Below are 17046 nucleotides of genomic sequence, written 5' to 3'. Positions count from 1 at the left end.
TTGCTTATAACAATGCTTAGTTATCTGACAGCCCACTGTCTTCTAGTGTGTTCTGGCCAGACAGGACGCTCTGTATCAGCAAGCTTTGGTCCTCACTCAGCTGACCTCTTCTGCCCTCATCCCCAGTCAAGCCAACTGGCAGAAACTCAAGCTGCATCTCATCTCCGCCATCTTACTCCTGTTCACTCGCAACACGAGTCCAGCAATGCAGGTCTAGAAAACCCTCATTAATGTTACCAAAATGTTCTGCTCCATCTAGGTGACTGCTAGCAACGGGGGGGGGGGGGGGGGGGGGGGGGGGGGCGTCAAGATGGAAAAAAAACCGCATTATTTGTTAGTCCAGGGTTGATGAATGGCAGTTTTGGAGGTACCATGCAGTGTCCGATTGTAGAGTTTTCTTTTCCTAGTCCTTAGCAACAAAGGCTAGATTAACATAAGATGGTTAATGCACCTGTCTTTAGGACTGTAACTTTTTTTGTTGTTTGTTCATTTTTTATTAATTTATTTGAGAGAGAAAGAGACAGAGAGAGAGAGAGAGAGATTGAGAATGGGCGTGCCAGGGCCTCCAGCCACTGCAAACGAACTCCAGATGCATGCGCCCCCTTGTGCATCTGGCTAACGTGGGTCCTGGGGAACCGAGCCTCGAACCGGGGTCCTTAGGCTTCACAGGCAAGCGCTTAACCACTAAGCCATCTCTCCAGCCTCTGATGTGTTCATTTTTAGCAGTAGAGCCACACATAGTCCCCAGTCAGTGCAGTCATGCCCTGCTACAAAAAGCTCAACTAGCACACCAACAAGTCGGGAATTACTTTAATATTTTTTTTTAAAAAAATTTGAATGGCAACACAACCATAAAAGTTGGTACAACACAGAAAAAAAAAGTCTTTGCAGGCAACACTGATTGGAAATAGATAGCAAAACACTTGGTGAAAATGAAATTCAGTTATATACAATAGTAGCTAAAGGTGATATTGAAAAACAGCCTTATTTACTGTGACTCAAGTTTTAATTTGTCATTATCTATTGCTTATTTATTCAAAATTGTAAATAATACTTTATAGAGACAGAAATGTGTAAAAATGAAACATTGTGAAAAAAATACAATTTTTCAATTTCGTATGAAACTCAAAGTATAAGTTTTGTCCAATATGGAATGTACCTACATTTGTTTACACCAGGGCTCTAAAATCCACTTAAAAATTATTTTTTTTAAAAAAAAGAACTGGCCCACCATGCAAGTCTGTTAGATATCTTGCCTGCTCAAAATGAGCATGCTCAGGTGAGGTCTGTTTTTTTTCTGCCCAAAGTCTGTGATTCTTTGAGGTTGTACTGGCCTCGTGGTGGAAAGCATTCCCACGAAGTCTGACAGCAGCATCTGGATGCAGGGCAGTCAGGGCAATGGGAAGTGAGGGAGGATATACGAGCCCAAATCCTTATGAAGGATGACACTCAGTTGTTAAATTTTAAGGGGTATCCAATGGCTTTTTCCAGGCACTCAACTAATGAGCCAGCGGAAAGAAAATCCCTTTCTACTTCTACAAATTTGATATAGATGGATTTGGGGGAAACTCCAGGATCTACAATACAGTTCTGTGACAAAAACCCATTGATACCAACCCAATCTTTATTGAAGGTTTTGGTATTTGCTTGGAAATGTAAAAACAAGCATTGCTGCAGAGTCCTGACCTCAGCAATGCCGAGGTAGCAGTAGGTAATTCGGGTGGGTTCCATTTCCACCTGTAATGAGGCTTGTGCTGAAAGGGTTTCCAGGTCAGCTCGGCCCTCTTTGCCAGGGTCCAAGGAACGTCGTTCTATGTGGGGTGAGAGGGGCCTCTCAATACATTCTTCATAGCCAATGGCATAAAGGCCAGGGCTTTTAGGAATCCCTCCTGGCAGTAAATACTGAACAACGTTCCCCCCAGTTGGCTTGGAGTGGGCGATAGGTATCCAGTCAATTTCCATGTGCAGCTCCAGGCACCTAGCTTCACTAATAGTGATCTCTAAAAACTTGTAGTAAACATTTTTCCAGTTCATTTTTTGCACTCGGGTCATAATGATCCGTCCCTCAGGCTTCTCTGAGTTGAAGTACTCCCGAAGACGCTTGCCAAGTGGCACCTGTGAGCTGATCTCAGCATAATGGTAACGGATATCCTCTTTCCAACGGGTGTTATAACCAATTCCAAAAATGGCCAGTTTATTAGAAAGATGGAGTCTTGAAAAGTCTGTCCAGCTCTGAAATAGTTCCCATTTTAATTGTACTGATTCCAAAATCTGTACAATATTTTGCATGATGTCTCGCTTCCTAAAATGAGAAACAGCAGTCAGATTCCTTGTCTAGAGCAGCAATGTCTAACAGAATTATCTGTAATGACAGAAATCGTCTATACCTGTTATTGCCCAATACAGGAGCCATTAGAACTTAAAGCTATGACAAAAGCAAGGCAATGTTTTTAATTACATTCAAATAAATATCTACATGTGACTAGTGGGCTGATTCCATACTGGATGGTCACGACAGTAAAATGTCAATAATACCCTAGAAGGTTTCTAGGAATTAACAAACTGCTTTCAATTGTCTTTGCTGTATCAAATTTGATAACTTATGAACACATAAGACCCTAAGGTATAGGAACCCTTTCCTGGGAAGTTTCTGCTCTCCTCAGAGGGCATGAAGGCATTCAATCACTTGTGACATTTGATTGTGCTGTTTGTGAGGCTAAGTCACAGGACTGTTTCTGTGTGGACCAACATTCAATAGAAAAACCATCTTACAGTCACTAGTCTTCCTTGTCTTCATCTGAAATGATCTATGGTAAGGAGCTGGGATGCAGAACATAGGTTTATGTCCATTTTGCTCACTGATATATCTTTTAAAAAATATTTTATTTCTTTACTTATGTGTGAGGGGGGGAGAGGGAGAGAGAGAGGGAGAGAGAGAGAGAGAGAGAGAGAGAGAGAGAGAGAGAGAGTGCGCCAGGGCCTTTAGACACTACAAATGAACTCCAGACACATGTCCCCTTGTGCATCTGGCTTATGTGGATCCTGGAGAATTGGGGGTTCTTAGGCTTCGCAGGCAAACACCTTAAGTGTTAAGTCATTTCTCCAACCCCTATCTTTTTTTTTTTTTTAATATTTTCTTGTAAAGCTGGCTTACATGTGTACTGGGGAATCAAACCTGTGTCCTTAGGTTTCATAGGCAAGTGCCTTAACTGCTAAAGCCATCTCTCCAGCCCTGATATATATCTTAATTCCTGATGTACAGCAGGCCCTTTGGTAAATACATATTGAATAAATGAAATTAGGTGACTATGGTTTATGTATGAAGTATGGTATATTTAATAAATACATATATGTGTGTATGTATGTATGTGTATGTATATATATACCTATGTGTATATATATATATGTAGTATCAACTAGTTTAGCTAGTCCCACAGACACCTAAAGGGAAAAAAAAAACCTCCACTGCCTAGATGAAGGTATTTTATTAGTCACAACCCTACATCAAAAATACTAGTCAAGACACTGCAAGGAAGTTTTGAACTACTGGGAGATAAACTAGGTAAGTCCCCAGAATTTCTTTGCCAGGGCTGGAGAAATGGTTAGCAGTAAGTGCTTGCCTGGGAAGCCTAAGGACCCCAGTTCGAGGCTCAATTCTCCAGGACCCAAGTTATCCAGATGCACAAGGGGGTGCATGCATCTGGAGTTCATTTGCAGTAGCTGGAAGACCCAGCGTGCCCATTCTCTCTCTCAAATAAATAAATAAATATGAACAAAAAAAAATTTAAAAACAACTTTAAAAAAATTATTTTCCAGCAGGGAGAGAGACAGCGAGCGAGTGCAGTGGGGGATGGGGAGAGAATGGGCATGCTAGGGCCTCTGCAAATGAACTCCAGATACATGTGCCACTTTGTGTATCTGGCTTTATATGGTTACTGGGGAATCAAGCCTGGGTTGTCAAGCTTTGCAAGGCTTTAACCAGAGCTATCTCTTCAGCCCCCAAACACCCTCTTTTGAGGAGCAGGAAAATGACTACAATGATAACACTTTCTAATTACTGAATGTTCACATGGGATGAATCAGATGGTATTAGAAGTGATACTCTGTGGGGAGGGAGGGAATTACCATGGGATTTTTTTTATAATCATGGAAAATATTAATAAAAGTAAAAAAAAAAAGAAGTGATACTCTGGGAAAAAAAGGTGCTTTTGCAAGAGTTGTGGCAGTGGTGGCTTACTTCTAAGAACTGATGTGCTTCTTTGTGTCGCTTCGTAGCTATCTTTCATCGTGCCTCTTTCTCTCTCTCTCAAACATCAAGATATCAAGAGCATATTTGTGGAGGGCTACCAAGATGGCTCAGTGGGTAAAGTACATGACATGCAAGCATGAGGACCTGAGTTTGAATTTCCCAGACCCCACAAAAAAGCCAGACACAATGGCAGGCTTCTGTGATTCCAGTACACCAAAAGGGAGGCAGACAGAATTCCCTAAAAGCTTGAGAAAGGAGTGGTAAGAAACAATGAGACCCTGCCTCAAAATCAAGGTGGGGGCTGGAGAGATAGCTCAGTGGTTAAGATACATGCCTGCAAAGCCTAATGACCTGAATTAGATTCCCCAGCACCCATATAAACCCAGATGCACAAGATGGCCCATGTTTCTGTAGTTTGCTAGAGGGGCTGGCCCACCCATTCTCTCTATCTATCTGCCTCTCTTTCTCTCTTTCAACAAACAAATGAATGAATGTTTTTTAATGTAGAAGGCCAGGACCCACCAAAAAGTTGTCCTCTGACCTTTATGTACACTGTGGCACACACAAGCCTGCACTCACATACACAGTAAGTAAACTAACTTAAAAAAAATTTTTTTTCCTGGCTGGGTGTGGTAGCACACGCCTTTAATCCCAGCACTCAGGAGGCTGAGGTAGGAGGATTGCTGAGTTTGAGGCCACCCTGAGACTACACAGTGAAATCCAGGTCAGCCTGGGCTAGAGTGAGACCTTAACTCAAAACAAAACAAAACAAAACAAAAAAATCTTTTAAACTTATTTATTTACTTATTTTCAAGCAGAAAAAGACAGAGATGGGGAGAAAGAAAGAGGGACAATATGGGCACACCAGAGTCTCTAGCTGCTACAAATGAACTCCCAATGCATGCACTACTTTGTGCATCTGGCTTTACAAGGGCACTGGGGAACTGAGCCCAGCTCATTAGGATTTGCAGGCGAGCACCTTGACCACTGATCCATTTCTCCAGCCCAACTTTTATTCTTTTAAACAGTTTTGATCAGGAACTTAAAGTTATTAAAACGAACTGTAAATACAACAGATAGTGTTAAACTCTTATGAGTTAAAATAATTTTGAGCCTGTGGGGGAGATGCTTTCAGTTGTGGGTCATCTAAGAGTTTGCTTTCTAATTCTCAAATTAGAATATAATGAGGAATTTAAAATTCCTTCCTATCATTTCACCTGACCCCAAATAAACTCAAATCTCTGTGAGTCATCTCATTGAGTTCAGTGAAGCATCTAGAAGCCTCCATCCATCAAAGGTAAGTACACTCTTTTTCATGTAATACCATTTTTTCTTGCTGTAGGTAAAATTCTCCATGTATCAGGTCCCCACTCAAAAAAAAAAAAAAAAAAAAACCTGTCACTAAGATGAAGAAAAAGGCTAAATGCTGCTCTGATGGTAAGACTGCAGCGTCCATAACTAGTTACCGCTAATCTTCCCAGGTAACCAGACAGGCAGACACACTGTGTAAAGGTGAGGCATCTACTTACTGTGCTTCCTCAGAAGTCTCCTGTTTTATTTTTAATGCTCTTTTTGAAATAGGTATTTCATCTGAAAAGAAAAAATTTTGAAACAAATTATGTTCTCCTACATTTATGTGAATAAGTAGTTATTATTTATTGTCCAATCCATCCTTCCCAGTACCAAGCCTAATTCTAATGCTGTATAAAGCCAGATTAATAAGTATGACTTATATAATGAGTTGCAAACATTCATATGCAAGATCAGAAACCAGCTCTGCAAGTACAAAATTCCTCAAGGTCACCAGTGGATTTCTAGCTAGGAGCTTAAGGCTTAATTTCACTGCAAACATGATTTTAAAAGAAAAAGAATGACATTAATTCTTCTCTATTTAGATTTTCTATGTAGGTTTTACAGAGTAATTATCCCCCCCCAAATATCAGGATCAGCATATTCTATGTTATCCCTTCCTCCCCAAGGTTTGTGTGATTTAACTCTTTACGCCAAAAACAGTGTTGTAAGAGATGTCAAAGACATTTAGACTTTATTATTGTGAAATTAAAAGGCAATGATCTCTTAGCATCTGCTCTTATTCTTCGAATCTTTAATTCTTTTTCTTATATCCTGCCAAGAGTCTTAACAAGTTTACAGCCTCTTTCTTCTTTACCTTCAAATATTTGGGAGACTTTAAACCATCATTTGTAGGAAATATACGAACAGCTTGCTTTCTTTTACATTAGCATTTCTCTATCATTAGGGCTTCAATTTCTATCTTAAGCAATAGGGACAAATTTATAATGCCAACTTATTTATACTTTCCTGGGAGTTGCCTAAGTACTCCCTGTGGGTGGGTGGGGGGAGGGGAGATATTTACTTAAGAACTCATAACACAATTTGCTACTGATGTACAATGACTGCACTGTAATTCTGATCAGTTCTTCACAAAATTGGGAGTATTTACTACAAAAAGAAACAAGCAAACAGAAACTACATGCACACTCTTAATCAGGCCACTGAAATTTAGATTTGATGGACAGAAATTTCACTTTTCATTTTGAGCATCTTTGCTATACATAAAGCATTCTATTACTGCTGAGATGGGAGCTCTTAGAAAGGCTGAATGAGCCTATAGTAGTATCATTTCTACCATGTTAGTTTTTCTCAGAATAAACCCAGCTTTCCTTTCATTCCTTCTCCATACTAAGTCTGGGAGGGAGCCTTTCCTAAATCACATCCAGAAAAAACAAAGCATTTGAAAAGAAGGAAGGAAAAAAGTGACTTTCACAGTGGTTGGGCCAAAGGTTAATACCTATGGCAATAATCTTAGTACTGCAGGTACAGGGTATTCAAAACTGCACAGAATTCTATGTGTCACTGACCCTCCCTTGTGTGGCTCAGTCAGGAATTCTGTCTTTAGGAAGCTTAGTGGTTGCCAAATCACCAAACCAACCACAAGTTGGCAGTATGAGGCTAAACGAAGGATGCCCATGGTGCACAAAGTCATTAAGCCACCACCAATGCACATACCAGACAGGAAGGCAGGCAAACCAGAAAGACACACACACACAGAGAGAGAGAGAGAGAGAGAGAGAGAGAGAGAGACAGAAAGCGAGAGAGAGAGAGAGAATGAAAGAATGAATTATATATATTGGTTTTCTTACCCAAATCCTGATCTGTTGGATAGCCATGGAGATCCTGACTGTGGTTTCCCCAGTCCTCCTGTGAATAGTCCTCCATAGTGCTGCCATCTGACTCCAGCTCCTGGTACAAGCCACTACTGTTAATAAGTACAGGCTGGCAGGGCTGAGCATCCCATCCTCCCTGACCAAACACCTGTTCCAACTGTTCAAATGTGTAACTGCTCTTTCTTTTCCCAACACCATGTTCTTTCACCCGACTGTAACACCTGCGAAGGGTCTAAGACACAAAGTCTTTTGTTATTCCTTTAAAGCTGTACTTCCTCTTCCAGATACGGACCACAGATATTAATTACTATTAGACAGACACAGACAGACAAACAGAGACACATTGTTACAGGAATACTAGATTTCAAATTCATTATTATATTAGAAAAATACTAATTTAGCATTTATTCAAACATGTTATCATTTAAACAATTATTTTGCAATTATCAATTAAACAACAAGGAACATTACAACATTATTGCATGTACCCCATACACATATTTATACCCCCTCCCCCATTTAAAAAGAATAAGGGGGGTTGGAAGAAATACCAGCCAGCCAATAGGATGCACACCTGCCACAGGAGAGAGCTGCTATGGTGCCCAGAATTTGGAAAGTGAGGGAAGGAGGACAGAAAGAAGAATTTCCCAAAGTAAAGAATACTTTCCTTACTCTTAGTTAGGGAGGAACACAAGGTAAAACAACTGCCAACACAAACTAGCTAATGAAATTTATCATGCACTTTTTATTCCTTGCTAACTCAATCTGCAACTAAAATTTAAAACAGAAGCCACATCAATAATGCCACAAGTCCCCAGTCTCAGACACCAACAACAGAGAGGCAATACATTAATACCTACATTTTATTAGTTTACCAACTCAAAACTGCCAGCTAAACATACCAACAAGACCAACAGTTTCTAGGGGAGGGAAAGTAGTGGGTCATTTCATTTCTTTTTCTGTCATATGATACATAGCAAATAAGTATCATTTATGCAAGCCCACAGACAAAACCTGGGGAATGTCATTATTTTGTCCAACTCTTCCACATTTTTTTCAAAGTCTTTATTTCTACTCCTTATTTTAGACTAGCTCAGTTTCCTGAATTTAATGATACAACTCATGCTCTCATTCATCTACTAGCATAACTTCCTTTCTTTTATTGGGTTTCACTCTGAATATTTTTGAAAGACAAGACCCCCTTTCTCTGGTGGCTTCCAAATATTTTCTAACTCAACTCTTCAAACTGGTTCATCTCTAACTAAATTTGTAGGCATTAGCAAGACTATAAACTTTCTCCTAAAAGTGAGATTGCTTCCCATAAGCTAATATATCACCTATTCTCACCAAACTAAAACATCTGTTGATAGTCTTCATGGAGTCTCAAAGTACAGTCTCCTCAAATCACAGCTGACAAGATGCTCCCTGAAATACTTTTAAATCCATCCAGAAATACAAACAGGCAACAGGAATAATAAAAGAATGACACAGATGATGGTCTTCCTCAGACACAGACACCTGCACTGCAGCCAGCTAACCTTAGAAAACTGAGATTTCCACTCTACCATTTTTAAAAGCATTTCTTCTTTTTGTAAAGAAGAGTCATGACACCATAGGGCAAAACTTCCTAAAACAAATAAAAAACCTGATTTTGGGAAACATTATCATGGCCAAACCTTCCAGTGGAAAAAAACCATCCCATCTGTAGCAGATCTCATTCGACTTTACACATACTCTCTTTCCCAGCACCCTCTGCCCTCTTCACAGAGTGGAATTTGAATTGCAAACATCCCCTGACAATTTATTTTTATCTCACAATGTCTAGTTTCTGCCTCCAAGAACACCCCAACCACTCTTAACTCCTTCAAGAACCTTAAATAGAGACTCCCAACCCTGTTCCTCTCACCCTTCCAAAGCCATAAATGGAGATAGAAACTGTGCCCCGCTTACTGCTTACAGGCTGCCTAAAGAAAAGCATTTAACACACAAGAGTCCATTCAGCTCTGTCACTCGGTTATTTCAGAGCCAAATAATAAAACCAATGTTCCTTCCAAGTAGGGCGCCACATTTTTTAGGAAGTGACACGGAAATAAACAAACCCGCCATTTTTCTATATTTACAAACATTTATTCTTGAACTAAAATAAATTTATCAATTTTAAATAGTATATGTAGTGGGAAACCACAGAAAACTCTTTGTATTACTTTCTTTAAAATCGCCATATTAAGCTTAACATTTCCTTTGATATATCTAATTGTGAACTGAAAATTAGCATGCTCTAATTACAGATACAAAAGAGTCAGGTAAGACCTTTTATATATCACCAAGAAAGGCTGACAGGCTCACTGATATGTCAGCCCTTACTATAGCGTACCTCTGTAAGACAACATGCCTATGTCTACCAGGTGCCTGAAGAAAGATGTTTGGTAACTTCTATACACTAGATAGTAATCTATGAAATTAGGTTAAAAAGAGTTTCAAATTAATTTTATCTTTCTCCAGAAACAAACAAACATAAGCAAAAGCTTCTAGTTTCAGTCAATACCACAAATCCAAGGAGGGGCTTTTTATATAGGACACATCCACTAAGACAGAAAAAAAAGGAAAAACTCATCATTAACTAAACTGTTACCATAAGAACCACTAAGATTCAGTTCAACTTGAAAGCTTAGAAAGAGATAAAGAGACACTTGGAAACCTTCCAATTCTTAGCACCCAAATCAGAAAAGGTAACACACTCCACAATCTAAATGACTGCACAAAGCAGATAATGGAAAGATTGGGTATTTGTGTGAACCATCCTAAACAAACCACCTTAAAAGCCTCCTCTAAACCAGAGATAGACTGTACTAATGCTCCAGGACTCAGGAAAAATAAGGCTTCACTTTCCATTCCAGACAGTCACCAAATTCAACAAGAGTCTCCATTTGGCTTTCTTGGTGAACTGCATCCTATTCAACACAAAAATCTTACTTTGCTTCCTTTATCCTATAATTTTATAGTAACTTTATCTCTAATTGTAAAACTATGCTTAAAATTACTGAAGACTATTCTATTGATAATTACAAACAGTAACTTTCATTACTGAGAGAACTTTCCCTGGGAGCTGATAGTATGCTTTCATCTTCTGGCTAGTGGAGAAGCTGTGAGATAATAGCACCCAATGGCTTGAAGGCAGAAGAGCTGTGAGGTACTACTACCCACGGGAAGGAGGTCTGGAGAAGTCAAGGAAATCTGGATGGAAGACTAAAGCAAGGTAACAACTTCAGGGAGCCAAACCAGGAGTTCCAGGGTATTGGATACAGAAGCAATGCCAGGTGAGTGCTTACTAAGCCCACTACACCAAGTGCTTGTGTGCCATGACTAACAGGAGAAAAAGAATCAGAGAAAAGACAAAGGGTGCTCCATTACCAAAGCAGGGAGGAAAGTAAGATGGCTGACAAACTGACAATTTGTAGGACAGAGTGAAAGTCTTGCCAGTTTGATTAGAATAAAAGAAAATGAGAGATTAAAAGATGACATTCATTGTGGATGAATGAGTAGGAAGTCTATGGGAGAAGGGGAAGGTAAACAAAGGCAGGAGTTTTAGATCGGCAGGATTGGGGTTTGACGGCAGCAATGCAGGGAAGACCCAGGGTTACAGTACACGCAACATTAAATACAGTGCACAATGCAGCTATCTTGCCACAGTAAGTAAATCCAGTATTGGGTTGTATAAGCAGAGGAATCACATGTAAGCTATGCAGGTGGCTCTTCCTCTCTAGTCAGCACCGGTGAGGCCACAGCTGGAGCACAGCATTCAGTTCTGGGCATCGAACCAGCTACAAGAGAGGGAAATTGTAGAGTTCAGAAAAGGGCAAATAAAATAATAAAAGGCTTGGAAAATAAGATCTATAAGCAGGGCCAGTGGTTTCATCAAAGCCCTTCCTGGCATTATTATGCTACTTTTGGGAGGAAATTCAGGTTTTTCACTTCAGTGTCCTCCAATCCCTGTTGCAGCCTTTAGGAAGTGGGAAGAATCAGTTCTTCCCTGGCATGGGAATATCAGAAGCAAACTAATTCATTCAGTATAGGTCAACCAGTTCTGCTATTGGCTCCATCATTTGCTCAAATTTGCCCATTTCATGTAATCATAAAATAATCACCATGACAAAACCACTGTGCTAACAGAACTGCCAACAGGGAGAACAGAGCATATCATGAGGAGGAACAGAAGTCATAGCAGCATATGCATGTGCTGTAGAAAACACTGGCTTGATCAGTCGAAGACATCAGATGAAACTAAAGTCAACCTGCAGGAGGACAGCTCAGTTACAACAGCAGGAAACAGGCAGTGACAGACTTTAAATGCAGTCGTCAAACTGGCCATATTGGAAATGTACAGCAGTTTTCTTAACCAGCAGCCAACTGAACATGATAAATCCACAATTTCTATCACCCAAATTATTAATGAATGTACTCAATTGTAAGCCAAGCCTTAAAATGTATTGTACACTCCATGAAATGGGGAAAACACAGCGGGGGTAAATCTTGAGTGACTGATTTTCTTATAAAAGTGTGAAAATCCATACCTCAAGCCAGGTGTTGTGGTTTATACCTAAAATGCCACACCTGGAAAGCTGAGGCAGGAAGACTGCTATGAGCTCATGGCTAGTCTGGACTAGAGAACGAGATCATGTCTGGGTGGACTGGTAGAGGAACCGAACAAATACCTTAGCCTATGGCAAATGAGCTGAAATAGATCTTTTCCTTCCTTTAAAGTTAATGCTGGGCTGGAGCGATGGCTTAGCGGTTAAGCGCTTGCCTGTGAAGCCTAAGGACCCCGGTTCGAGGCTTGGTTCCCCAGGTCCCACGTTAGCCAGATGCACAAGGGGGCGCACGCGTCTGGAGTTCGTTTGCAGAGGCTGGAAGCCCTGGCGCGCCCATTCTCTCTCTCTCTCTCCCTCTATCTGTCTTTCTCTCTGTGTCTGTAGCTCTCAAATAAATAAATAAATAATGAACAAAAAAATATAAAAAATATTTAAAGTTAATGCTGTTAAAATTATTAAGTAACTAAGGTTAACAAAACACTAGGAATCTTAGGAATGACTCAAAAGTGGACACAGCTCAGAAGTAGAGTGCTTGCCTAACATGCACAAAGCCTTGGGTTCAGTCCCCAGCACCACACAAACTGATTGTGGTAGTGCATACCTGTAATTTCAGCACTTGGAAGATGAAGGCAGGAGGACCAGGAGATCAAGGCTATACTTGGCTCTACATAGTGAGCTCAGGCCAGCCTGGGAAACATGGGACCATCTCAAAAAAAAAAAAAAAAAAAAAAAACCTTAAAATGTCCTTAATTAGGTATACTCTTTGATGCTATGAACATGAAAGTAGGAAAGAAAAAATCATAAGTCAATGAACACACTTCTCACAGTAAAGGGAATGTTAAAAAAAATAAACTCCAACTCATACCTTTTGACACAGAGCTGTAACTTATCATTAGAAAGTTATCCAAGACAAAACTACTTGAGTGAAAAGAAACCTTATTAAGTTAACACCCAGCAAACTGATTTGACAACTGATTATATCCTTTAAAACCAGCCAAAAGAAAAAGAAAAAATAGCCTCCCAATTCTAGTGCTACAGAGCAAGTTTTGACAACTAATACCTGTTCCATTTTTAAATCATCTGCTTTTCCATTTCCCCTCCAGATGAGAAATTCTTCACCCTTTGGGGTCATATATTACACCCCATCATGTGTAAGAAAAATGTATATATACACAAACCATTCCATGTCAATTTCACTGATATGACCATATAAGAACCTCTACTTCAAAAACTCTGTTCTATACTAAATAGGTCTTTCTTCCATTAAAGAATAAAATATGTATTGGTCAGAAACTGGTAGACTTAATTTCTATTATAGACCTTATATGACATTCTACAGACTGCCACAGTAAGTGTGCTGAGCTTAATCCCTTGATCATCTTTCCCGTCAAAGGTCCTTCAATCCTCCCCTCCTTCCTTTCCTTCCTTTCTTCATTCCTCCCTTCTTTCCTCCTTCTTTTTTTCACCCTTTTCCCAGTATGGTGCCCAGGCTGAACCCAAACTCATAAGATATTTCTACCTCAACTTCATATGCAGAGATAACAGAGACATGCTCTGTCGCACCCAGCTTTCTGACTGCTTAAAAAAAACACTTTTATTATTTTTAAAATTTATTTATTTGCAAGGGGGGATGAGAATAGGCATACCAGGGCCTCTTGTCATTGTAAACAAATTCCAGATATATGTGCCACTTTGTGCATATGGCTTTACATGGGTACTGTGGAACCAAATTCAGGCTGTCAGGCTTTGCAAACAAGCACCTTTAACTACTGAGCCATCTCTACAGCCTATTTTCACCAAACTATTATCCCATTTTTTTAAAAATATTGTATTTATTTGAGAGAGAGAGATGGAGAAAATGGGTGTACCAGGGCTTCTAGCCACTGCGAACAAACTCCAGATGCATGTACCATCTTGTGCATCTGGCTTACATGGGTACTAGAAAATCAAACCTTGGTCCTTAGGCTTCGCAGACAAGCAGCTTAATCACTAAGCCATTTCTCCAGCCCACTTTCCCATTTCTTGAAGGAAGTAATTTCCATCAGTAAAAGCAGAAAAGGATGGTTAGATATGTGTGGTGACACACACTATATATCCCCAGCACTAGAGAGGTTGCATAAGGAAGATACAATATTCCAAAACAGCCTAAGCCATATCGTAAGACCCTGTCTCAAAAAACAAAACAAAAACAAAAAAGAATGTATAGGATCTCATTTTACTCTTTATAAAAATATATCATTTTTTCTAAGCCGGGCGTGGTGGCGCACGCCTTTAATCCCAGCACTCGGGAGGCAGAGGTAGGAGGATTGCCATGAGTTCAAGGCCACTCTGAGATGACAGAGTTAATTCCAGGTCAGCCTGGACCAGAGTGAGACCCTACCTTGAATCCAACTGTGTCAATAGTACTCATCACTCACTGTCTAGCTCATTTATCAATACAGATACTAGATCTATTACTCAAGTAACAACTTAAAACACGGAAACTCCTATATCCAGGGACAAGTATAGGAAAGTTAAGTCTTGATCACCTCCCATATAGTAGTCCCCATATGCTCTCCCATCTTCCAATTTCAACACCCCCAATGACTGAAGGAGTACATCAGGCATAGACAATAGATACATTCAGTCTTTTACCAGTGGAGTCAGTCTTATTTATTACTCCACTACGTATTCATATCCAGTATCACATATCTTCTTAGTGACTAAGATAAGCCTCAAACTTTGTCCTTAATTCATGTAACCTTTCCTACAGCTACAGATACCTTTTATCATCTATCCATATCTATCCTCTTGTCATTCTATACAACTTTCTATAATGCTGCATACTGATTTATAGGACTTGGGTAGAATGCCAAGGCTTTAATTGCAAACAAAGCTCCAACCAATTCTCCAATGGAAACTAACCTTAAAGATCGTCTAGTCCAGGGCTGGGATGTAGCTCAGTTGGTAGAGCGCTTGCTTGGCATGCACAAAGCCCTGAGCTTATCTCCAGCACCACATAAAAACCAAGCACGGTGGTGCATATTTTAATTACATCAATAGGGAGGTGAAGGCAAAAGGTTAAGGAGTTAAGGTCACCTTCAACCACATAGAAAATTCGAGGTCAGCCTGGAATATATCAATTTTAGTGACCAAAAAAAAAAAAAAAATCATCCAGTTCAAGTTATCCTGTCTTAATAAGTGAAGACTCAATGCCCAGAGAAATGTAATACCTCAAAAGCAATTTGGCATATGAAAATTAGCAAATGCCATCCCAATTTTTTTAAATAGGGCTTATTAATAATAATGAATAATAAATAACTGAATGGTAAACTCTTAAGAGTCTTCACTTCTGGACATTATGGCCACCCCGTAGGCTGCACATTTGGAATGGGTGGAAATTTCATTTTTCCATAATGGTAAGTCATCATACTCAGTGTTGTTACTTCTAGGGCAACTTTTCCTCAACCCCACAGGTTATACTCCTTTTACTATCATCTGGTTGGGGCTCTCACAGGAGAAAAACACATCAGCAATGTTAATATTTAGCAGTATGTTCAATATGCACCTTGTCTTGAATAAAGACTTTTTACCATTTCTTTAGCCCAGAAATTCTCCTTACTATTTCTATGCATAAGATACAATCACCTGGGGGTTGGGGAGATGGTTCAAGGGTTAAAGGCACTGCTTGCAAAGCCTGACAGCCTGAGTTCAATCCCCCAGTAGTCATATAAAGCCATATAGCTCATTTGCTCCAGAAGACATTGGTATGTTAAGTTCACCACACACTTACATACAAATAAAAAGACTTTTTTCTGGGGGGGAAGGGACTGGATAGATGGCTCAGAAGCCAGGTTCGATTCCCCAGGACTCACCTAAGCCAGGTGCACAAGGTGGCACATGTGATTGGAGTTTGTTTGCAGTGGTTGGAGGCCCTGGCATGCCCATTCTCTCCATCCCTGCCTTTCTCTCTTACAAATAAAAATAAAATAATACCTTCTTAAAAAGATATGATGATCCAACATTTCTACACATAAGCATTGACTTTGGTTTTCTGAGAATCCCCAAAGACTTTTGGGGAATCTCATTTTTTCATTATGAAAAGTACAACCACTCAAAAGATTGTGATGTTGCCTAAGAAATCTATTCTAACAAGATTGTGAGCTCCACCATGCTAAGGCTCTACCTTGTCTGAGTCTTAAACAATATCTAGCCAATGAAGATGATTCAGCATATATTTGTTAAATACATGAACTAAGCCAACCTGAAAATAGTAAATGACCAGCAAGTGAATCAAAGTTTTCTTAGAAGAGAAAATTCATGGTTTAACCACATAATTATAAAATCATTAAATCCAAAATAGACAGAGCTCCTGGAACCTTTTCAAAAACACAGGAGCAGTAAACGCATAAAATACAGATAGCTATAATTAGCAAAGAAAATTAATTTCTTTATAAAAAAGGAAAGCTAACTACAGTGGGCTATCTGTGAAACCTCCATTTTGTTATGGCTTCCTTTGCAGAGGGGTCAGCCCTGTCCAAATGTTGTTTGCTCATGTTTTCCAAACTAAACAAATACAAGACAAGAACATAAAGTAATTCTGTCAGAGTCCAAAAGGGGTAAAGACTCAATTGTCTCCCACAAAAATCTCAAGAGGTAACCATCCAGAACCAAATCCAATCAGCTTGCATTTTATTCTGACTCTGGCTATGAAAGTCTCACTCACTCTGTGTTTCTAACTGGTCAGGTTACCTCCATAAAGACAGATTCTCACATAAAATTCAGAGTTTAGGAAAAACAATTCTCTAAATTAAGTTTCTCCAAGATAGCAGCTGAGGGTCTTGCCCATTCAGCTTACACAGAGAAAGAAAACAATATTGTCAAAAACAAACACTGTCCACAGAACTAAATTCAGGTAACCATTAAGCTTTCAAGCCCCTGCTTTATACATGTACATGGTTCTTCACACAACTATCTCAGGTTAGCAGCAACACTGTAGAACCCAGACCCACATGCCTGCTTTTGTGTAGGAGCTTCTTTGGAT

At 39.7% G+C, this 17046-nt stretch overlaps 1 protein-coding gene across 8 annotated transcripts in view; it reads right to left on the bottom strand.

Annotated features, from left to right (window-relative positions):
• Nucleotides 1–793: 793 nt before the first annotated feature.
• Nucleotides 794–17046, bottom strand: part of Msantd2 (Myb/SANT DNA binding domain containing 2) — a 39896-nt gene continuing 23643 nt past the window's right edge. For 2 of the 8 annotated variants that reach the window (XM_045145730.1, XM_045145729.1), the window contains 4 exons: nucleotides 11166–11255; nucleotides 7411–7510; nucleotides 5779–5839; nucleotides 794–2302 (listed from right to left, as the gene is read on the bottom strand). In XM_045145730.1, the coding sequence (XP_045001665.1) occupies nucleotides 1450–2302; nucleotides 5779–5839; nucleotides 7411–7486 (990 nt within the window). In that variant the 5' untranslated portion in view covers nucleotides 7487–7510; nucleotides 11166–11255 and the 3' untranslated portion in view covers nucleotides 794–1449. Of the gene's footprint in view, nucleotides 2303–5778; nucleotides 5840–7410; nucleotides 11256–17046 lie in introns of those variants that run through there. The other 6 variants (XM_004670609.3, XM_004670610.3, XM_045145728.1 and 3 more) reach the window with 6 other exon arrangements.

This window comes from Jaculus jaculus, chromosome 3 (assembly GCF_020740685.1).
Source record: "Jaculus jaculus isolate mJacJac1 chromosome 3, mJacJac1.mat.Y.cur, whole genome shotgun sequence".
Taxonomy (NCBI): domain Eukaryota; kingdom Metazoa; phylum Chordata; class Mammalia; order Rodentia; family Dipodidae; genus Jaculus; species Jaculus jaculus.
The sequence above is the reverse complement of the archived record's forward strand: the minus strand, read 5'-3'. Positions and strand labels throughout refer to the sequence as shown.